The sequence below is a fragment of the Dermochelys coriacea genome, chromosome 4, assembly GCF_009764565.3.
Source record: "Dermochelys coriacea isolate rDerCor1 chromosome 4, rDerCor1.pri.v4, whole genome shotgun sequence".
In the NCBI taxonomy this organism is placed as follows: Eukaryota; Metazoa; Chordata; order Testudines; family Dermochelyidae; genus Dermochelys; species Dermochelys coriacea.
Genome location: NC_050071.1, coordinates 15,531,039 through 15,554,823, shown reverse-complemented (window position 1 = coordinate 15,554,823; position 23,785 = coordinate 15,531,039). Strand labels below are relative to the sequence as shown.

At 38.2% G+C, this 23,785-nt stretch overlaps 1 protein-coding gene across 2 annotated transcripts in view; it reads right to left on the bottom strand.

Annotated features, from left to right (window-relative positions):
• The window catches only part of BMP2K (BMP2 inducible kinase), a 109,041-nt gene that overhangs the window by 71,468 nt on the left and 13,788 nt on the right, over nucleotides 1-23,785 (bottom strand). For both annotated transcript variants that reach the window (XM_038398463.2, XM_043513637.1), the window contains exon 2: nucleotides 6,436-6,554. In XM_038398463.2, the coding sequence (XP_038254391.1) occupies nucleotides 6,436-6,554 (119 nt within the window). The remainder of the gene's footprint in view (nucleotides 1-6,435; nucleotides 6,555-23,785) is intronic.

The window sequence follows — 23,785 nt, the reverse complement described above, 5'->3', positions numbered from 1 at the left end:
TCTCTGTTAATTTCATCATTAAGACAAACTCAAAAATGTTAAGATTTTGCAGCTATAATAATAATACATTGCAAACATTCATGGACTGTGTGTTACATTAATAAGGACTAATGGAAAATAAGTCAAAATTCAGGCAACTTGATCCATGCCTGACAGTTCCCACAGCTGTCACAGTCCTTGCTTCTAAGAGGACTAGTGGAAAGTTATGAGAGCTTTCCCTCACAAAAGGATGTGAGAGTTACACCATATGAGCCTTCACTCGGCACAGGAGCTTCTTTTTATAATTAGTAGCAAAGAGCTCCACCTCTAATGTACCCCACTAGAGAAAGACCTGATCAAGGAATCATTTATTAGGGTCCAAAACTAGCTCTTACTATGACAACCTTCTCTTTTCCAGCTAGTTAAGTAGCCAAAAGCAGTATATACTGGATAATTCCCAGTCCTACCTTCATAGATTCTAAGGCCAACTGGGTCTATTGCAGTCATCTAAAGTGACCTCCCATATAACATAGGCTGTATAACTTCCCCCAAATAATTCCTGGAGCATATGTTTTAGAAAAAGATCCCATCTTGATTTTAAAATCGTCAGTGAAAAAGAATCCATTACAACCCTCAATAAGTTAATATTCACTATTAAAAATGTACGCCTAATTCTCAGTCTTAATTTGTCTAGCTTCAACTTCCAACCATTGGATCATGCTATATCTTTGTCTGCTAGATTGAAGAGCCCATTATTAAGTATTTATTCCCCATGTAGGTACTTATAGACAAACATATTACTCCTTAACCTTCTTTGTTAAGTTAAATAGATTGAGCTCCTCGAGTCTATCACTCTAAGGCAGATTTTCTCATCCTTTAATCATTCTCGTTACTCTTTTCTGAACCCACTCCAATTTTTCAATACTCTTCTTGAATTGTGGACCACAGAACTGGACACAGCATTCCTGCAGCAGTCACACCAGTGGCAAATACAGAGGTAAAATTACCTCTCTATTCCTACTCTAGATTACCCAGTTTATGCATCTATGGATCACATTAGGCCTTTTGACCACAGCATCGCAGTGGGAGCCCATGTTCAGCTGATTATCCACCATGACCTTCAAATACTTTTCAGTCTCTGCTTCTCAGGATAGAGTTCCCCATTTTGTAAGCACGGCCTACATGCTTTGTTCCAAAATGTGTGCATTTAGTTATATTAAAACACACATTGTCTGTGCATGCTCAATTTACCAAGCAATCCAGACCACGCTGTATCAGTGACCTGTCCTCTTCATTATTTAATCGCTCCCTCAATTGTGGGTCATCTGAAAACTATCAGTAATGATTTTGTTTTCTTCCAGCTCATTGATAAATATATGCTAAATAGTGTAGGACTAAGAACCGATCCCTGAAGGACCCCTCTAGATGCTTGATGATGATTCCCCATTTACAGTTACATTTTGAGACTTGTCAGTTAGCCAACTTTAAATCTATTTAATGGGTGCTATGTTAATTTTTTTATCTTTCTCGTCATTTAATCAAAATGTCATTCAGTACCCAGACAAATGTCTTACAGAAGGCAAAGTATATCACATCAACACTATTCCCTTTATTACTCAAATGTCTAATCTCATTAAAAAAAAGATATCAAGTTACTTTGACAGGATCTATTTTCCATAAACCTATGTTGATTGGCATTAATTATATTACCCTCCTTTAATTCTTTATTAATCAAGTTCCATATCAGGTACTTCATTATCTTGCCTGGGATCAATGTCAGACTGGCAGGCCTATAATTACCCTTGTCATCTCGTTTACCCATTTTAAGTATTGGCATAACATTAGCTTTCTGCCACTCTTCTGGAACTTCCCCAGTGTTCCAAGACTAACAGAAAATCAACATTACCAGTCCAGTTCCAGTAAGCTCCTCAGTTAGCTCTTAAAACTCTAGGATGCAAGTTATCTGGGCCTGCTGATTTAAAAATCTTTAATAGCGGTTATTCAAAATGCTCCCGAGATACCAGTGGAATGGAAAGAGTATTTTCATATGAGACATCATCATCTGTTTTTTCTCAAATGCAGAACAGAAATATGAATGGAACGCTTTTTCCTTTTCTGCGCTATTAATAATTCTACCATTGGCCTTTAATAATGGACCAAAGCCATTGTCAGGATTCTTTTTGTATCTAATATACTTTTTTTTAAAGCTCATTGTCCATAACTCTGCAAGCGATAGATTTCTCCTGGTGTTCCTTTGTTCCCTGATAAATTTTCTACAAATTTTAGCTTTCAGTTTATATTGATTGCTATCAACGTCTCCCTTCTTCCATCTATTTTTTTTTAAATTATTATTTATAGCGGTCTTCACTTCCCTTCTAAATCAGGTCAGTTTTCTAACCAATACTGCCTTCTTCCTTGATTGTAGCTTTTGGAGCATCTAGTAAAGCGTTCTTAAACAACTTCCAATTATCATTCACAGGGATAGTTTTCCTATATAAAAGAATTAAGACCCTTGCCTCACCATAGATTTATGGAGAACATGGTAGCACTGTCAGAATCAAGAGAACTTTTTGAAATACTGGTCTTTAATAATACCTTTGAACAGGATCACTTGTCATGCTCTAAGGCAGAGGTGGGCAAATTATGGCCCGCGGGCCACATCTGGTCCGTGGGACCATCCTACCCAGCCCCTGAGCTCCTGGCAGCTAGCCCCCGGCCCCTCCCCTGCTGCTCCCTCTCCCCTGCAGCCTCAGCTCACTGCTCCGCTGGCGCCATGCTCTGGGCAGCGGGGCTGTGAGCTCCTGGGGCAGAGCAGCTGCAGAGCCCGGTCTGACCCGGTGCTCCATGCTGAGCGGCTGCCTGTCCTGGTGCAGCCGCGCCGCCAGCCACCGGTGCTCCAGGCAGTGAAGTAAGGAGGCAGGGAGCGGGGGGGTTGGATAGAGGGTAGGGGAGTTCGGGGGTGGTCATCAGGGGGTAGGGGTGTGGATAGGGATCAGGGCAGTCAGAGGGCAGGGAACAGGGTGGTTGAATGGGGACAGGGGTCTCGGGGGGCAGTCCAGAAGGAGAGGGGGCGTTGGATAGGGCAGCGGTTGGCAGTCAGGGGACAGGGAGAAGGGGTGGTTGGATGTGGCAGAGGTCCCCAGGGGAGGGAGGGGGGCTGGATGGGGCAGCAGGGGACAGTGAGTCCAGAGGTGGTCAAGGAGAAGAAATGGTTGGATGGGGCAGGGGTGCCAGGGGGCAGTCAAGAAGGAGAGGGGGGAGATGGATGGGGAGGCGGGGGGGCAGTTGGGGCAGGGGGTCCAGGAGCGGTCAGAGGACAGAGAGACTGCATGGGGCAGGAGTCCCAGGGGGAGAGGGGGGCGGGCTGTCGGGGGCGAGAAGCAGGGGGCGAGAAGCGGGGGGGCAGGCCATGCCTGGCTGTTTGGGGACGCACAGCCTCCCCTAACCGGCCCTCCATACAATTTTAAATACAAATTTAAAATTTTACAATTTTACAAAGTTTGCCCGCCCATGCTCTAAAGATCTTTAAAAGAGTTGTACAGTACATTTGAAAGATCTGTTGCTCACCAGGAAGAAACATCAGATCAAAGCCATGGACCCGTGAATACGCAGCCATATACAATATGCTTCATGTATTAGATGCTGATCAGAATGGACTTGATACAATTACAGTAAGGGCAGTACATGTGGATGTTGTGCCTTTCACAGAGATTCTGCCCTGATTGTTGTAGTCTAGTACAGGACTGTTATGGGTTCTAAAGGATTTTCTGACCTACTTAAAAAAAAACCTTCTGCATCCTGCATGTTTGCTTCACATCTACTTTTGTTATTTCTTTAGTTTAAATTCAACTATGAGCCAGCTAACGTGGGATGGATGTGGATCATGGGGAGGGGACAGGTAGAGTGCAGGGGCCCCAGGCTGGGGAGGGATCATGTGTGGAGGTCATATACCCCCCTGCCCCTCCCATGAGGGCAGCATACCCAAAAGAAATTATTTCTACTTGCACCACTGATATTAAGTGAGGGCACATAACCAAGCAGCTGCACCCTTCATATTATTTCTGTATCGTGTCTAGAGTGTGGGTTGGCGTAAAAAAATGTATAATCTTACTTAAGACATCTACTCATTGCATATAGTTTAAAATATAAAGTTCTTACTGCTTTCTTCTCATGTAGAAACTTCAAAACTAATGAATTAAACCAGGTTGGGGTTGGAGGTTTTTTTGCACATCAGAATGGTTTACCAGGTTCCAATCAGTTACACCTGTAGAACCACATTGCAGACAAGATTGCTACAAGCTGAAAGTTAGAACAGGCATTTGCATGGCACTGTTGTAGCTGGCATCGCAAGATATTTAAGTGCCAGATGTGCTAAAGATTCATATGTCCCTTCATCTTCAACCACCATTCCATAGGACATGCGTCCTTCCTGATGATGGGTTCTGCTTGATAACAATCCAAAGCAGAGCGGACCGATGCATGTTCATTTTCATCATCTGAGTCAGATGCCACCAGCAGAAGGTTGATTTTCTTTTTTGGTGGTTCAGGTTCTGTAGTTTCCGCATTTGAGTGTTGCTCTTTTAAGACTTTTGAACGCATGCTTCATATCTTGTCCCTTCCAGATTTTGGAAGGCACTTCTGATTCTTAAACCCTGGATCGAGTGCTGTAGCTATTTTTAGAAATCTCACATTGGTATCTTCTTTGCGTTTTGTCAAATCTGCTGTGAAAGTGTTCTTAAAACAAACATGCTGGGTCATCATCTGAGACTACTATAACATGAAATATCTGGCAGAATGTGGGTAAAACAGAGCCGAAGATGTACAGTTCTCACCCAAGGAGTTCAGTAACAAATTTAATTAACGCATTATTTTTTAACAAGCATCATCAGCATGGAAGCATATGGTGGCCAAATCATGAAGGGGCATACGAATGTTGAGCATATCTGGCACATAAATACCTTGCAACGCCAGCTACAAAAGTGCCATGCTAACGTCTGTTCTCACTTTCTGGTGACATTGTAAACAAGCAGTGGGCAACAGCATCTCCTGCAAATTGTAACCAAGTTTGTTTGTCTGAGCGATTAGCTGAAGTAGGACTGAGTGGCTTGTAGGCCCTCAAGTTTTACATTGTTTTATTTTTCAATGCAGTTATTTTTTGTACATAATTCTACATTTGTAAGTTCAACTTTCATGATAAACAGATTGCACTACAGTACTTGTATGAGGTGAATTGAAAAATACTATTTCTTTTGTTTTTTACAGTGCAAATATTTGTAATAAAAAATAAATACCAAGTGAGCACTATATACTTTGTATTCTGTGTTGTAATTGAAATCAATATATTTGAAAATGTATAAAACACCCAAAAATATTTAAATAAATGGTACACTATTGTTTAATTACACGATTAATTTTTTTAAATCGCTTGATAACCCTATTACAAGCATCATTTAGCCAGCAGAACCTTGATTGTCACATACAGTACTTTCAGAGCTTACAGTTAGAGTTCACAGATCTGGCAGAAATTTTTTTTTTTTTTTAGTTATAAACAGAACACATTTGACACAGAAACAGACTAACTGTGGAAACCTACATTGCTATTTTTACCATCACTTTTACAGAATTATACTTTAGAACAGTTTTAACCTTACTTGTTACATGTAACACTTTAATTGCTATGGGGAATTGTGATTTTGAGGTTTGGAAAGGAGGCAGTCCATGAGAGGATCTCTTTCACATGATTCACAAGGTAAAAAATGTAGAAGGATAAGTGATATGCTGTCTTACTGTTACTCTCTTTTTTTTTTTGGTAGTGTGCATATTCTCTTTTATACATGGAAGAGAGTTGGTCTTATAAGACTAGAACAGTACATTTCCATGTTCTCAAACCTTTTAACTAGGAGTCAGAAGGTTGAAGAGCATGAACACATTAGCAATGGCTTTCAGGAAACAACAGTGTTCTGTAAAGAAATTCTAATATAGGCTATTGAGTACAAATAGAGATACTAATACTGAGATTGCTAAAAAATGAGTTTTAATACTGCAAGGTTGGACCCTAAAGCATTTGCACATTGCCCCCGGTGGCTTGTTGCATTAACACCAGCAAAGGTTCCTGCATTTGACCTTCACAAATCAGTCACTCCAGATATAATCCTGAATCAGAGATAAAGACTTTTACCCACCTCTTCATTCAGTATTATATATTTATATTTGCTGCATTTGTGGCTACTGCTGAGATGCACTGAAATCATCTTTGAGAGAGAAGGGGTTCAGAAGAGTTTCTCTCCAATTCTACTCCCTGACCAGCTAACAGTAACTAAAGCACAATTCACACTCCATCTTCCAAAAGTAGAGGATATCTATATTCCTAATCTCACCCCTCTAGAAAAATAAAACTGCAAAATTTCCATTCAAATCCATGCCTGCTACATACAATCAAATAGTTGCTTTACTTACCATAATAGTTATTTCTCTTTTGCAAATGCTGAGGTCAGGCACGTTATTAACATACATTCGTTTCAATGCACAGCGTACTCCACCATGGGTACGCACCAGGAACACAGTGGAAAAGCCACCTGAGGAAAAAAGTTACACAAAAGTTAGACCACTTGAATTTCCATTATTCCTTTAAAAATGTATCAAACCATGGTCCTCTTGTAATTGTACTTAATTGTAGGTTAACAATTTAAAGCAACTACAATATGTTAGGTTTCAGAGTAGCAGCGGTGTTAGTCTGTATTCGCAAAAAGAAAAGCAGTACTTGTGGCACCTTAGAGACTAACAAATTTATTTGTTAAAAAATAAAAAGCTTATGCTCAAATAAATTTGTTAGTCTCTAAGGTGCCACAAGTATTCCTTTTCTTTTTACAATATGTTATGCAGTGCTATTGCCTGAAAAATGTTTATTTCACATTAATGTTAGTCTGTCAACTCCTGCAGCTTGTAACTGTTGCCATTTGCAGATGACAATGAAACTTTTGAGAGGTTTACTCCAGAATGAACAGTGCCATGTTTTATATTTTTAGTTCTATACTTATTCACAATTTTTAAGCTTTATAAGGCAAATTCACCCCATCTTTCATCAAGTACACAACCTAAACTCAAGTTTAGGAAATTCTTTTGGCACCCTAGAAAGCTAGGGGATAGGCAAAGTAGCCTGAGAACTGTAAAGATAAAGCCTTTAAAAAGGTCACAAACTTGAAAAAGACACTTGATAATTGAATTTTGAACACAATGCAAGTGACAATTTAAACTTAATCTGCTTTTACTCTGTTGATCCCCTTGGCAACACATATGTACATATCTGAGAATGAAATTAAACTCTCCCTTCATCAGTCAAATCAGACCCCATCTAAAAGCAACACCATCCATACGAAATGCAAATTTCAGTTTCAAGTATTACACACATTTGAGTCATCCTGCCAATTTTTGTGTATTTTTGTTTTTAGTTTTTCTCCTCGCCTTGCTATGATAAGAACCATACAAATAATAGGTAAAAACAACTGTACAGGGAAAACAGTGAAACTGCATATGCACAAAATGCTTTCAAATGCACTAAACCAACAAAAGACCCTTTTCCCTCTCTAATCTTCATTACAGTAATTTTAAGGGCTATATGTAACAATAGTAGATTTGAAAAATATTCAAAAGTGTGATTTGCAAGTCTGTAGTGTCAAAGTCCACATCTTTCCCACACTTCTAGGCAAACTGTCTCAACTCAACAATCAGGGCTCTCCATAATTCATTACAATCTGATCATGAGTCTGAATACTCATCTGGGAATTATGACTCAACAATGGAGAAAATGAAAGGTTATAAAACAAGGATGTAAATGCACAAATAAAAAATGAAAGGCTTAACTACTATGACAACCATTTCTCCTATTCAAAAAGGCACAAATTTTTAAAATTACTGAAATATATTCCAGAAATTAATCCACCACTTAAGAGATATAATGGCTCTCTTGACAATTTGCAATGGAAAAAGGAGAGGGTGATCATATATGAAGACATCCTTAAAAACATTCTGGCAAATAGTTTTTAAAAGTTCTCTAGAAGTGTTAGTATGGGCCTCCCAAAAAACACAAGAAAAGGTATTATGAGATACTGAAACTGTCATTGCAAATAGAAAAGAAGTATTTGTGGCACCTTAGAGACTAACAAATTTATTTGAGCATAAGCTTTCGTGAGCTACAGCTCACTTCATCGGATGCATCCGATGCCTGAGAGTATCTTACTTGATTTTTACAAAACTGTTACAGACAAAAACAAAATATTGAAAGTTAAGACTTTGATCCTGCAAGCACTTAAGCAGAGAGGTAATTTGTCACATAAGCAGTCCCACTGACTTCAATAGGACTACTCAAATGCTTGAAAGCAAAGCATGTGCACATACGCATTTGTAGCGTAGAAGTTGAAAATTTTATTTATTAAGAAATTTTCACTTAGAGGCAAAAAATCCATCATTCCAAACCAAACTGATTCACTGTTAAAAGTTATTTAAGATTTTCAATACATTAAAGTTGTGATTTAAAAAAAAAGTTTTTGGTTATACAGGCTAAAATTTTCAAAAATAACCTCAAATTCAGCTCCTACAGGTGGGATTTTTCCACCTAAGTGACTTTAAAGAGCACAATTTACTCCAAATTACTCCAAATTTAGTCCAAATTACTTCAAATGCAAGACCTGATGGAGAGTATAGCCTAGTCTAAACATTTCAACTTTGGCTCGCGGAAGTTTGATATATCAGAAAGTGGTGTCAGATGCAAATTGTGTGGGATATTTGCCTGTCAATTGTGTGTCTGAATTTGTGGTGTTCTTACAGAAAAGATGTAAATGAGGCCTTGGACTCATCTTTTTCAGCACAGAAGAGCATCTTAAGTGCAACACTTTAGTAGGAGAAAAAACCTCCAAAACATGAAATGCTAATAGGAGGAAATAAAACACTTTATTGTCATCTGATTTTATTGTCTTAAATTGCTCATGAACTAGCAACACATAAATAACAATATTTCAATACAACAATTAAATAATTTTCAGTTGTGATTTTTAGTCACCTGGATCGGATGTGAACAGGTGAAGTAACTGGCCTGTAGCATCTGAAGACTCAGGTAATTATTTTTTCGCCATTAAGTGGCCACATGATCTAGTATTTAAAGCATGGGACTGAGTCAGGAAAGATTATTCTATTCCTATCTTTGTCACTGAGTTGCTGCTGTATGACGGAAGACAAGTCAGGCTCATGCCCCAGTTTTCCCAACTGTAAAATACCCTCTGATATCAAGCACATTTAGAGGGTCTGATGAAAGGTGCTATGAAAGTATTAGCTCCAAACAAAACTAGAAAGTAACTAAAAAAGATTTACAGTAAATATGTGAAGTGGACTTGTACGATACTGAGGATATTAACTAGAAACCAAGATGAAATTCTGTCCCTCACTTCACCCAGATTCCTACAGACAGGATGAAAACCATCAACACTGTTTTGCTGGCTAGAGGCTCCCTAGACTTTTGTAGCTATATTAAAAAAAACCATGAAACAGAAAAGCTTCTTAGGATAGTTTGAACAAAGAATCTCCTTTCTACATTTAGAAAAGAGAAGGGGAGAAAGTTACTTTCCAGAAAAACAAGGCATTTGTTCTTTAACATACAAAGAGAAGTATCTTCAGGAAGTACCTAGTTAAGGAGTTTCCACTTTTCGGTAGGTCTCTTGAGCAAATCATCTTTGAGCTCTACTCTTAGTCTAATTTTGAAGGCAAGTCATAATGAATGTTTAGATTATGGTTGTGCACTGCCAAAATGGCAGCAGTGGGAAAAGACTGTAGCCCCACAAGCCCTTCTGCTTCCCATTACCTATAGCCAACAGTGCTGAGAAGAGAGACTGAGGAAGGCTAAGTTTCGGAGCCCACCACCAACCCATCAGACTTGGGCTCGTTGGAACCTTACCTGCTCTAAGGAGCCTCAAATGCTAGGCATGAGCATTAATAGGTTACTTTTGACATTTTTGGTGGCAGCGATAGCCCTGACCAGACTGTTTTGGTGAAAGTCTATTTTAGCCTTGCAGGGAGCCTGCAATAGCAGCTTTGAGAACATTGATCTCAGTTGGGAGTTAGCTCAGATGCCCAGTAATTTAAATGTCAACTTCGTTAACTACCTTTCTGCCGATCAAAGCATGTTAGAAAAAAAGAGGAGGAATCACATCTACAAGTATTAATTTTGTAGACTGCCTGCAAGGAGTGGAAGAAGGGGAAAGGAAGCCTCAAAACTCCATACCTCCAAGGGGCTCCTTTTTCCCTCTGCTCCTATGAGAAAGGCAACACAGCTTCTTCCCACTTCACTGGGACCCGATCTGCAGCAGGAACTCAAAGGTCCCCTCACTGCCAGTACAGTTTACAGCAGCTGCACTACTCACAGCATCTCTATTAACACGTTCTCTAACCCCAGTCCCTCCAGACCTAAAGATGCATAGAGTTAGCAAGATTCTCCAAGCTGAACGGTTCTGAGGAATGCCTCTGAAGCATACACACGTACTTCAAGAGTGTCCCTCAGTTATAGCCAACCCTATCATTCTCCCAAAACTTATCTCAAACACAGAGACCAAAAGGAGATAGGATGCCCTGTTTGTAGTCTTCCATCCGAAAAGTCAAGGACTCAGAGCTTCCGAGTCCTCTGTTGTTATGTGGATTAGACTATGTATTGTGAAAGCATACAAGACATCGGAGATTCTGGTTCCAGAAGGAATCAGGGCACACTACACATGATCCCTGGTGACCTTATGGGCAGAAAGAGCTAGTGTATCCGTAGCAGAAATTTGTAAGATAGCCTCCTGGTCAAATGCTACCACTTTCATCAAGCACTACAAGGTGGACTTCCTGTCCTCTGCAGAGGCAGCCTTTGGCAGGAAGGCGCTGCAGGTTGTGACTTGGAAATGATTTTGCCCTTTGAGTAAGTATTATTGTGACCGGGGTCCCAGTTGGGGGCCAGCTGAGGTCACTCAATTAGGGTGAACTGCAAAGAATGGGGCAGGTAATCCCCAAAGCTGGTGGATATTTTCAATACTTAGATTTACCAAGACAGCATAAAACAGCTTCTTTATTACCTCACTGGTTGCCCAGAAGTCAACACCACAGTTCCCTTGAAGTAATCCAGCCTCAGGCCTCCATCCAGGTACCCAAGTCAAATATGATGAAGATTTCTGAAAATCTTATTTCATCATATAAAAGACAAGGTTCTATCAATCCCAAAGGATCAGATACGTTACCTCCCAGGTTAATGAATATTTCAGATCTTACCCAAATAAACGCATACAGCCAATTCTTAACAACTAAACTAACATTTATTTAAAAAGGAAAGAGTAAGACTAAAAGATCAACATACATACAGACAATTCTTGAGGTTCAGATACATAGCAGAGATGGTAAGCTTTATAGTTGCAAAGAGTTCCTTTAGAATTTAGTTAATAGGTTGTAGTCCAATATCACCTTCCGGGAGTACCAGCATAACTGGGATCTCAATCTGACAACTCAAACTTCCCCTGATGAAACTTAAACGGATCTGAGATAAACAAGATTGGGACCCAAGGATCTTTCATACAATTTCAGGCCTTTTTTGATAAATTGGAGCCCCTCGGGGAACAACAGGCCCGCATTTCCTAAGCATCGTTGTTAATTCACATAGATTAACATAAGGCCAATGGCCTGTTTCTCCACCATTTACAGATGATTTGCTGTACATTTCAAAGAGATGAATACAGAGATATCCTGTGTTTTCAATTCATTTAAATGCTAGGATATTCTTTTGATCTTTGAATTAACAGAATAGAACATAGACAGGGACTGTTGATTACATTGTTGACCTCTACCCATATACAAAACACAAACATTATCTCACCATATGTCTTTAAGGGTTGAATTTTAGTAATTTATTCTGCAGGATGTTTAACCCTTTCTGGCCACTTGTGACAATCAAGCACTACAAGGTGACCTTCCTGTCCTCTGCAGCAGCATCCATTGGCAGGAAGGTGCTGCAGGTTATAACTTGGAAATGATTTTGCCCTTTGAGTAAATATTATAGACGAGGAGGAGTACCATTTTCCTTTTTTTGACCTTTTACTATAATTCTCAGAGCCCCGCTGACACCTACAGTTGTGGCACTTCTCTTCAATGGGATACTGTGGCCTTAGACAGATTGAAGGTAGAACCACCTCTTTGAAAGCAATGAAAGGAGAGTTCACCTTCGTGATAAATGATTCTGCAGTTCTGAGCACCGCCTCATCCTCGTGGGGTCCTTAGGCTAGAACTCCCCTTCTGAGGGGATAACCATATTTTTAGCCAGGGACGCTATGGCAGCAACAATCTTCAATATCTCTGTAATTGCAATTGTTGGTTCCTGGATCTTACAGAACCTAAGACCATGTTTAATATGTCCTTCTCTGATTTATCCCATTCATCCCTTATTACTTCCTCAAAAGAGGAGTGTAGAAGAATTGCAACCGCAGGGGAAGATGCTGGGGGGGGGAGATGTTCAAAGGCTTACTCTTGGGATTTTTTCAGACCGAGTCTGAATCATAGATTCAAACTTGTTAAACCTGGCCTCAAATTTCTCAAGTGGAAAAAACCTTTGCTGAGTCTTTCCCCAGTCCTGATCGGAGTCACAGCCCAGCAATTCACCATCCTCTGTGGAAGAGGGCAAGGAAGGAGAAGTCAGAGGACTCATAACTCCTAGATCTTTTACACTTTCTTCGCCTATTTTACTTGGATTTTTTAGCTTCTTTAGCTCGCTTACAGATCATACAAGCTCTCTAGTGGCTTTGATAAGGCCTGTTGGAGCTAGCCATACTGAGAGCCGTAAGTGCTTTTGTGAGATCTCTGAGTCCTTGTCTACTGGGACCCATCCAAAAGATACTTTTATGAAGCTTTGAGAATCCAGATATTACAAGTTTTCATTCATGTGCTATATATTTGCACATCTTTTAGTTCAGGGATTATCAAATATATTTCTAAATTACAATTTGTTTGATTAGATTAAGTACATTTTCCGCCTCTCCACAAGAACATGTGCAAAGTAAAATTCCATGAAAGCCTGAAGTAGACCTTTCACCTGCTAAGGCTTAAACTTTTTTTTCGTCTTAAATGGGGTAGCCACCAGTAGCAATTTAAATACAAATATGCAAGTAACTGTAGTAGGTAATTTAAACATAGGAACAGCCATACTGAATCAGACCAAAAGGTCCATCTAGCCCAGTATCCTATCTTCCCACAGTGGCCAATGCCAGGTGCCCCAGAGGAAATTAACAGAACAGGTAATCATCAAGTGATCCATCCTCTGTCACCCATTCCCAGCTTCTGGCAAATAGAAGCTAACCATCCTGGCTAATAGCAATCCTCCATGAATTTATCTAGGTTTGTTATTTTTTTTAAACCCTCTTATAATCTCGACCTTCACAACATCCTCTTGCAAGGAGTTCCACATGTTGATTGTGCATTGTTTGTTTTAAACCTGCAGCCTATTAATTTCATTTGGTGGCCCCTAGTTAAAGCCTATGAGATAAATAATACCAGTACCAACAATGGGCCGGAGCCAAAACATTCTACATTGGCATGAGCTATTTATCAGTGCTGTTAAATACTAAATAAGTTCCATGGTACAATATGTTCTCTACCTGGATAGAATAGTACACCTATGCACTGGAGAGGGAAGAGATTTTTCTACAGGCACCTTTTAGTATGGCCAACAAGAGCTGTGTAATTTGAATATATTCACAGGAAGCTAAACTACTACTGAAAATAAAGTAATGTTTCATTCAACCTACTCCTGCTTGGGAAAATCCATTTTTAAGAAGTCTCAAATTCAGAAAAAAAATACATTAGCCATGCTACTTGTGACAGACCCTTTACTACGCACCTTCACCTATATGCAACAGACTCAGGAAGTAACAGTTATGAACTAAGGGTAAAATTCTCAAAAGCATTTCATTCACTTAGTGCTCATTAGGCACTTGTGAAAATTTTACCCAAAGTCTTTGATTGGGCTTACATCCATGGTGACAGGATGAATTTTCAAAGCAATTATAGTCACATTCATGAGTCTTATATATAAGAATATTAAGAAATATAATATTTTTCAGATAAATTAATTCCTGCATTTTATTCTACTTTATTTATTGTTTTATGAAATATTTAAAATCTTCCTTCTTCTCTGACCCCACACACCAGTATTTTCAAATCTGTACCCATTTATTGGGCATTCACATTTCACAAATTTATCTCTGGCCTTTTTTTTAGCCGAATACCCACTCGTTTCCATTTGATATCTCCCCTTGTCTATTTGTTTCAAGCTTATTAAAAATATCTCTATTTCTATGAGCTAGGAATACAGGACAAGATTTTCAAGAATTTAGGTGCCCAACCTGACACCTTAAGGAGACCCTGATTTTCAAAAAGTGCTGCACACCAACTCCTGAAAATCAAGCACTTTTTAAATTGTCTCCAGTTAAGTATAATAAAAAGTTGAAGTATCCCAAATTACCATTCACTTTAAGGTAGCTTGGCTAGACCAATTAAAGCAAGCTCTTCTAAAGCACATTTGACATCATAACCAAACCTGCAGTGTTGTGTCATGTAAATTCAAAGTGTGTATCACACAGACCTATGCCACTGTACGCTACCAAAATGTTTCAGGGACATTTAGTGATGCAAATCAGCATCAGTATTTTGCTCCTTCCTTATGGATTACATATAAGAAACTTCTGTACTTCTATTTTTGATTTGCCCACCCATGACCAGCAGCAACATATCAATATAAGCTTATATGCCCAGTACCCCAAGAAAGTGAAAAAAGATTAAATCCAAGTAAATTTGCAATGATGCTTACAACTGATACATCCATGAATTTTTATAATGTCCCACAATTGTACAGTTCAAGAATTTAACTATCAAGCTCCATCAGGATTTTTCCACATGACATCAAGAACTACCCAGAACAATAGAAAGTTTAGTCATTTTATATTGATGTTAACTTTTAATTAAAGTTACAAGAATTGAAAACCTTTGAAAAAACTATATTATTAATTCAGCATCTACCATTCCAAAGAAAAGATTAAAAAATTGAATTTTGCATCCAAGGTAAAAGGCTTTTTCCTTCTCAATTAGGATAAATTAAGGGCCTCTAAGAGACATAATCAACATGTTTTTATAAACTTTCCCAAACAATTCATTTCTGAAGCAGAATGTCTAAAAGTATGAATACTGTAATCAAAAATAAAAGTTTGGACTGAGGTCTATCAACCTTAACTATAGCACTGCTTTCACTAGCTGCCCTTTTTCTATTAATTAAAAGCAAGATCCAAATTTCTCTAACATTACAAATAATTCATGGACTCCATTGTTTAAGGCACTAAAATACTTTGGTTCTTTTAACAAGGAAGTGTGGTAATGAAGTACCATAGTTAGTAATGCAAGGTTAACAGATTGCTTTCACTGCCAGTAATATCCTAGCTGAGTATGCAGATTCAAATGATAACCCATTTTCACCTATACATTTTATCCAAGAGAGACTTGTCACTACAAGAATTAATCTGAACAGTCTTAGAAATGAATTAATATAAAAGTCAAATCAAGATTAAGCTTGGTCATAAATCACAATCATTTTGGCTTCAACTTTTTTTTTTTTATAATAAAGAGTCAGCTTTTACAGCTCTTTATAACTGGGTGCTATGAAACTGAATTCATAAGGAGGTATCAAGATTTACTTATAATTAAACATAGTATCAATTATGCATTTTGGGGCTAGAAGTACTGTAGTGTTCTGTAACACATCTGCAGCCATCCTCTCACAAAGGGGAAATATACTGATTGAAAGCCGGGCTTAATCTTGAATTTTAGAGACATTAATCTGGCCTTCCCCAATCTGGTTAGAAACAGAGTAGTCACTTCAATATTATATGGACGCCCTGGAGAAAGCAACCTTTCAAATCTAAACCAACATATTGTACAAAACATCCTTAAACATTTTGCTCCTGACATGTCTGTTACAAAAACACGAACTGCTCTTAAAATGCTGGAACCTGAATCCCTGCATTAAATCTTCCCAAAATGGGGACACCAGACTACATCTTCAAATTATGCAAAAGACAGACTTGATGTGGGTTTACATTTAAGATGAGTAGTTTGATCACCTGTCTGAATATTTTATACATTTCATCCCTTACTACACCAATGCACTTCAATCTGCAGTGTTTCCTTTATATTCCAACATGACGTTCATTTAAAGATGCAATCAAATAAAATGCAACAGCGCCTTCTTTGATGTTGAACTTAACATTATATTCATACACAACAATGAGAAAATTTAAAGTTATGGTTAGTGGTCATATACAAAAATTCTGAAATGTAGATTTGGAATATACAAAAAAACTTCTCAATTAATTCTTTATAAAAAAGGACTCACTCAAATAAGACTTCCTATAACTGAATTTCTTATCCAACAAATAAAAGGGTCACACGTACAGGACAGGAAAAATTCATGTTTCAGTTTAATCTCATTTATACTAACTGTTGGTGTTACTTGTGATGCCATTAGATAAACTCAAACATGATTAAACTGACTAAGAGGGAAAGCTAGAAGTGCCTCCACTAGTTTCCAATGAGAGGTCTTCAAATAAAAATCCATCATTGCTTATCAACGTCATAACTACACACTATGAACTGGATGTCAAATGAAAGTGCATAAGCCATCTAATTCAAAAGCTTCTCATCACATTCTACCTCAGTATTTTTAGGTAAAATGTATAGCAATTTTGTAGTAACCCAATTTCCAAAGATCTGCAGATGATGAAAGTGTAAGGAAATTATGCAAGACCTATCAGGATATTTCAGACACTAATGTTTTCAAAATGAGGGTAACTGATCCTTCTCTTGGCCTCTTATTCACAGAAACTGTCTTAACAGCTTTTTCATTTCCTTTATATTTTAAAAAGATTATGCTATTACTGATTGGTTAGAAGGATGAATTCCCCCCCCCCATATGCAATTAAGCATATCTTTTAGCCAACGGATAAAGTTGTACAAGTGCAAGCTCACCCCTCAGATTCCCTCCACTCAGTTAATTGCAACAATCACCAACTTCTAATTGAATCATTTAATAGTGCTGTGTTATTGGAATATCTAACCAGCCTAAGCTAGTTCTTCTGTAAAAAACCAAAGAGCTCTTAAGTAAGTTCAAGAAACATTCAGTTTTGGATGCCAGCAAATGTGATAGTTACAGAAGTGTTTAAAAACAAATAAAGGTTTTTCTCCAAAGATACAAACATTAGTCATAGACGTGTCCCATTCTAAGGAATATACTTCTAGTTCTGCCTTGTGAATTTCTATTTGCTGTTTTATTAACCGGAGGGATGTCTTTTCTATTAAAGATAAAATCTTTATGTTTAAAAATGTAATCTAGTCCAGAAGAGTTAGTGATAGAAACAAGAATTTATTCTGACTTTAACTAGTCTGATGTCAAGTCTCATACATATTCAGGGCTCAAACCTTGGAATGGATCTAACTATAACACAACCATAACTTGTGCAAGAAGCAGTAACATACTGGATCACCTTGATGCTTTGGCCACCTATACTGTCTCCCCTCTTTTAAGAGCCTTGCCATTAGGACTGTTCTCTTCTCTAAGTGTTTGCTGCAAAACCTGGTAGGCTGCTGTAACAGATACTGCAATCCCATGAGATATCGCTGCGGCCCATATTTTATTAAATGTATGCATCACTGTGTCCAAAGATTGTATGCTACTCCAGGGAGCAGGGTTGCCACAATTCCTCCAGGAACCAAAAACAGTGGGGGCATTAAGGTAAATCACTTAGGTTTTAAACACCACTAAGCAGGTACCACCCACTGGGGAAGCTTGCATATAGTGGTTCAAACTGGGTTTTCTAGAGACCAACTGACAAAGAAAGGGCATAAGAAGGCTGTGCTTAAACTGAGTCAGAGCAGATCTACACTTAAAAAGCTGCAGTGGCACAATTGCAATGGTGCAACTCAGCTGCTGTAGCACTTTGATTTTTCACATCCCTGAGCGACAGTTATACTGATATATAGTGTAGACCTGGCCTTTCTGATCTAGCAAGCAGACAAGATCTTCTGTCCAAGGGGATCCTGAAGTCCTACAGGAGGGTTGGGAAGTCTTCAATAGATGATTCTGGGTATATTTAGTGTGCATTTAAATCTGTTTTCTTTGTAATGCTTTTTGCTTGATTAGAAAGAACCATGCAGTAACTTGTAACTGGTAGCAACATACTATTCATAGCCCTCAGCGAAAGCAAAGCACATGCACAGAACCTTTAGGAAACTGGCTTTCTGGGACTATCACAGTGTAAAGGAGCTGTGAGGCCTTAAAACCCCCACTCACGAGATAGAGATACTAGATGAGTTACTTCAGTACTGCTTGGAAGGACTGCATATCTGATGTCAAGTGAGACAGACCAGGGTACAGAAGAGATGGAAAGCAGCTTTGGAAGCCACTGGTGAGACGAGGAGAGAATCTAATACATCTATGTTATGTGAACTAGATACCTTTTAGTCTGCGCCAGAATCATCCACATAGGGCAGTTAGACCACAACATTTTGGTGCACTCTGCAATTCACAGTCCCATCGCCTGCACTGCGACAGTGCAGACATAGCCTTAGATTCTCTCCTCTCTGTGGGCTACTATCATGTCAAGAATCATGAACATACTAGGAGTAGTAGCCATATCAGAGAGACAAAGGAAATGTGCTGGAAGTACTATTCTCCCAAGGTAAAATACAGGTTTCCCGCATGGGATCAATAAATAAGGATTTATAGGAAGTAGCCTTCAGAGCTATAAAGTAGGGAAGGCCTCTAAATTTATGGCTGCCGAAGTGTATGCGAGAGTTCCTATGCTGGATTTGAACTTTTCTGGGAACTTACAGAATACACCAAATCAGACAGTGCTCTGTAACCAGGAATAGAATGGAAGAGAGGCTCTGACTATCACCCTTCTCCACAGCAGATAATGGATAGCTTCAAGCCTATTGTGATTCTTTCTGAAGCTGAATTATGACAGGATGAGTCTACATCCTCGGACCTTTTCTAAAGCATATCCCCTTAAGGGAAGTCTCCCAAAGCTCACTCATCCAATATGGAAACTGAACAATACTCCGCACACAAGGGGAAAAGTCAGATCACAGACGAGGGGATTTCAGTCCAGATTAAGCCAACAACGAGTCCTGCAGACTTCTTGAAAGACAGGTCTATTTTCCCCTCAAGCAGCTGTTCTCTCCCAGTTTATTTTTCTGACTGAACCCTAAGGGGACTGTTTGGACTGGTATAAGGCTTGTATTTTTCCCTATATTGTCTGGCAAGGACAAGTGACTTTCTACCATCTTGTATACCTGCTCCCTAACAATTTACCAGCTGAATATCTTTAAGCTGCCATCATGGCAGGGAAACAAAGGGTCCAGCTACAGCAAAATGGCAAATTCTGTGGCATCCTGGAAACGTACCACTTTCCACAGCCACAGAAGAGAGAAGCCCACAGGGCCCTGACTGAAATAAATGGGGCAAGTTTACCTATCAGAGCTACTGTTTCAGACTGAATGCAGAATAAAGCAGATATCACTACATCTGTTTCTCTTTGAAATTATAAGGGCTATCCATAAATTTTTTTAAAGGAAACTCTGAAAAAAATGACTTTCCGTTGGATCGTTCAGGTGCAAGGAACAAAACTGAACACAGTCCCAATCCCATATGTAAGTGCTATTACACCTGAAGCAATTGAGGAAGGTATGTATAGACAAACTTGCTTACAACAACAAAATGGCTAGATCCACCATGTATAGGACAGCAGGCGAAAGCGAAGAAATTGCTGTCTCCTACTATTTAAGCACTGGTGGATAAAAATACGTAAATCTGGAAGTTCTGAAAAACTAAAATACCATGAAAAGAATAATGAATTTTAAGATCCTGACTAAGTCAAAGTACTGGCAGAATAGAGTTAAGAAATATAGTTCAGCCACACATGGGATAAACAAAATTTTAGAAAACACATTAATTAATCTGCTATTCAAAGTGTATCTTAGAAGCATTTTATTGTATATTATATAGTTTGCAAATTTCAGCAGGGTTGTGGGTCGTTTGTAATTAATTTTACTTCTAAATTCCATGCTGTGGAGTTTGAAGCTTTTTAACAAAGCTTACCAAACACACATGCCCCAATAGGTAAATCTCAGCTGGAGATAACCAGTAGCTGAATTAACAAGGGAGGTCAACTCCTCACTTGATTGGAAAGTCTTTGTGTAATTAGAAAATCAGTTCTCACGGAAATGTGGATTTGTAGAACAAGGCAGATAAAAAAATCACATTTTAATTTAAATCAGATGTATTTTAAATAGTTTTTCTTTTTAAAAATAAACCTATTTTAATTTAAATTTGGAATTGTGACAACCTATATTAAGGCTTATACTAATAGTAATCTATTAAAATCATTTAAATAAAAATATTCAAGCAGGACATCCTGGCTACAAAAGTTTTAAAGAAAATCAAACCAAAGAATGGTAGAAATTTGGAGCCAGAATTTGCTGATGTGCTAAACCAGCTTTTGACAGCAACAGCTTCTTCTGCTGGTGAAGAAAGATTATTTTCTTCATTTAAATTTATTCAAAGTTAAATTGGAAGTTGAAAAAGCAGGAAAGCTTGCTTTTCCTTTTCCAATCTATAAATATAAACAAGATCCGAGAGGATGAGATCTCCTGTTCGAAAGTCTTAAAGTCTTCCTTTTGTTTAATAAAACAGTTTTAATTGCAAAACATGTTTTTATCAAAACTTACATAAGAAAAAAGATCCAGCACATTTACATTAGTTTTACTTAATAAGAATAATATTTTAAAAGGCAGCTTGTGTGAATTTTAGCCGAATTTCCACTTTCAATCCAAATGCAGCTCAATACAAAACAAAAGTAAAAAATTAGTCTAGTAAACAACAAATGAATCATTCACAACTTTCCAACATAAGTAAAAATTAATCCAAATAAAGCGATGTTTAGCTTTAAAAAAAAAAATGTGTAGATATAGCTTATCCTCCTGGTTAGCAAAAAGTAACACACTAAATTTGGTAAGTCTATATTTAGCTGCAAACCAACACGTTTTAATGATTACCAATAAAAGTTACAAATGCAAAATAAGATTAAATTGATGATTTAAATCAAAGTTTCCTGCTTACCGATTTTAATCATGATTAAAATCATTTTAAATCTATAAACTCTGTACTACAGAATTGACTGTTTTGTCCATTACCAGTGTGTGTCTTCTGATTCCACAAATCCATCAATCCAGAGTCAACATTAAATTAGTTCTCGCTATCAATCTTTCCAGAAGTAGAACAACTAACTTGGTGACACCAGAGTGTACTCACATTTGCAGTAGATGCCAGTGTTTCCCAGTACAACTTCTCAAACTAGATTGCATAAGGTATCCAGTTGAAGTCTCAGAAGGAGTAGTCTCAGCCTTGTAATACTTGTTTCCCCATACACCATGATACAAGGTCAACTGACCATGTCCTGTGGAATGCAGGCTTCTGAATATCAGGTAGATTTGGAAGGATCACAGTGGCTCAACCTTTTTGTTGAATACTTCTAATAGGAACGTCAAGTTCATAAAACAAATTTCACCACATTACATTTTTTTCAGATAGGATGAGAGACTCTAGATACAAACTGTCTTGTTGAAGGTATCAGAATCTCAAACAGTCATGGTTTTTAGTTAAAGAAATTAATCCATCTGGATTAGGAGGGAGACACCCTGATCACAGGACATCTCAGGAAAAATTTGTTTGGCCAATTTTTGTGCACCCAGTATTATGGGAGTGAAAAAATAGTTATAGATTGGCCATTCTGCAGACTCAAGAAATTACATAAAACAAATCATGTAAAAGGAATCTTATGGTTGCAAAGTTAAGCACTCAAAAGACAGGAAGTTAAAGAATTAAAGTTTCATGTACACCCTTAACTTAGCCTCACTACATGTATACATTACGGTATTCTCTTCAAGTTCTCATTCTATATCAGTACAGTAACTAAGGGCTTGTACTCACTACCACTTATGTCGGTATAATTTACTATGCTCAGAGTTGTGAATAAGCCACCACTCACCAAGTGACATAAGTTATATTGACCTAAGTGCCAGTGTGGACAGTGCAAAAACATGACTATCACTGCTCGCTCCCAAGCAGCTGCACAGGGTAACTTATTACAATCTCTTCCATTCCACCTGTATTTCGAAGGTGATTGTTCAGTTTCACCACTGATCCCTGATCTTGAAATCATCACACTGCTGCTCCTAAAAGTTATGAAGAGTAGGGATGTGGGGCGATTGAGACCAAGGGCAGAGGTGGACCAAACACCAGCATGGCAAAATCTCAGATACTTAACAAGAGACGAATAGGGGACAGTATTGAACCCCCTCAAAAACAAAAAAAAAAACCAGCACAGAAGGGGATAGAACACTCCTCTTCTCTCTCCACTCTGTCCACTTGCTGACAAGGGAGAATAGAGACAAAACCTTACCCATACACAGACCAGTAACTCAAAGTTTACTTACTCTCAGCATAAGGCAGAGATGAAACATGGGGTGAACTTTCCCTTTCCAGCAACCAAGAGGATTGGAGTGTATATGCCATGTATCAGAGAATTGCCCCTGAAAGCCATTGGGAACCGAATCCTATCCCCAGTCATTTAACCTCTAGATATTAGCTATACACACAAGTATTTCAGGCAATGTTAATAGCTTTTTCAAGCAACTACTAAATTAAGCTGTATTGACATATTGTATACACACAGAGACACAACTGATGCAGAGGAAAAAAAACCTGAAGTTTCATAATTGATTTACAGAGGTTCCAGCAATAATTCCTAGTGTGCCATCTGAAACAAACTCACAGTATTTCTCTAGTAGACTGAGACAGGCAAGTGTCCAAATTGTCAGGGTTTTTTTACACTCTGAATTATAAGATTATAATGACCAGTATGTGCCACCAAGCAACAAATACAAAAATGACAGTCTAAAGTCCATAAAACTTATTAGAGCTAAAGATCTAAGTTAAGGATTTAAAGAAAGCTAATAAAAGTTTTTAACAAAGAGGGAAAGACTGAAAAAAGGTTAAAATAAATTAAGAAAAATACATAAACACAACAGCCAGGAGCCCAGATACAAGACTTAAAATACTGCCCCACCCACTGAGTGTTATTCTCTTCTGTCAAAAATCAATTTCACTCTCTCTTCAACCCAAGTAATATGCATGTGCTATCTCTCTATCTATATGCCTGAATGACCAAGTAACTCTTAAAAATAATAATAAGGGTAAACTTTCCAATTTGACTTTTTGGGTCTGGATGGTTCTCTCCCTACAAGCGAGTCTCCATAATTTAATTTTGGACAAGCTGCTCTTCTAGATTTTACTCACCAAACTAGGCAAGAGGAAGGACGGTCTTGTGGTTAAGTCACTGATTGAGACTTAGGAGACTTGCATTCAGTCCCTTGTGACCTTTGCCAATTGCCTGTTTCAGTTCCTTATCCATAAAATGGTCATACAGTAGAACCTCAGAGTTATGAACACAAGAGTTACAAACTGACCAGTCAACCACACATCTCATTTGGAACCGGAAGTCCACAATCAGGCAGCATAAGAGACAAAAAAAAAAAAAAAAAAATGCAAATACTGTACAGTACTGTGTTAAATGTAAACCACTAAAAAAATAAAGGGAAAGCAGCATATTTCTTCTGCATAGTAATGTTTCAAAGCTGC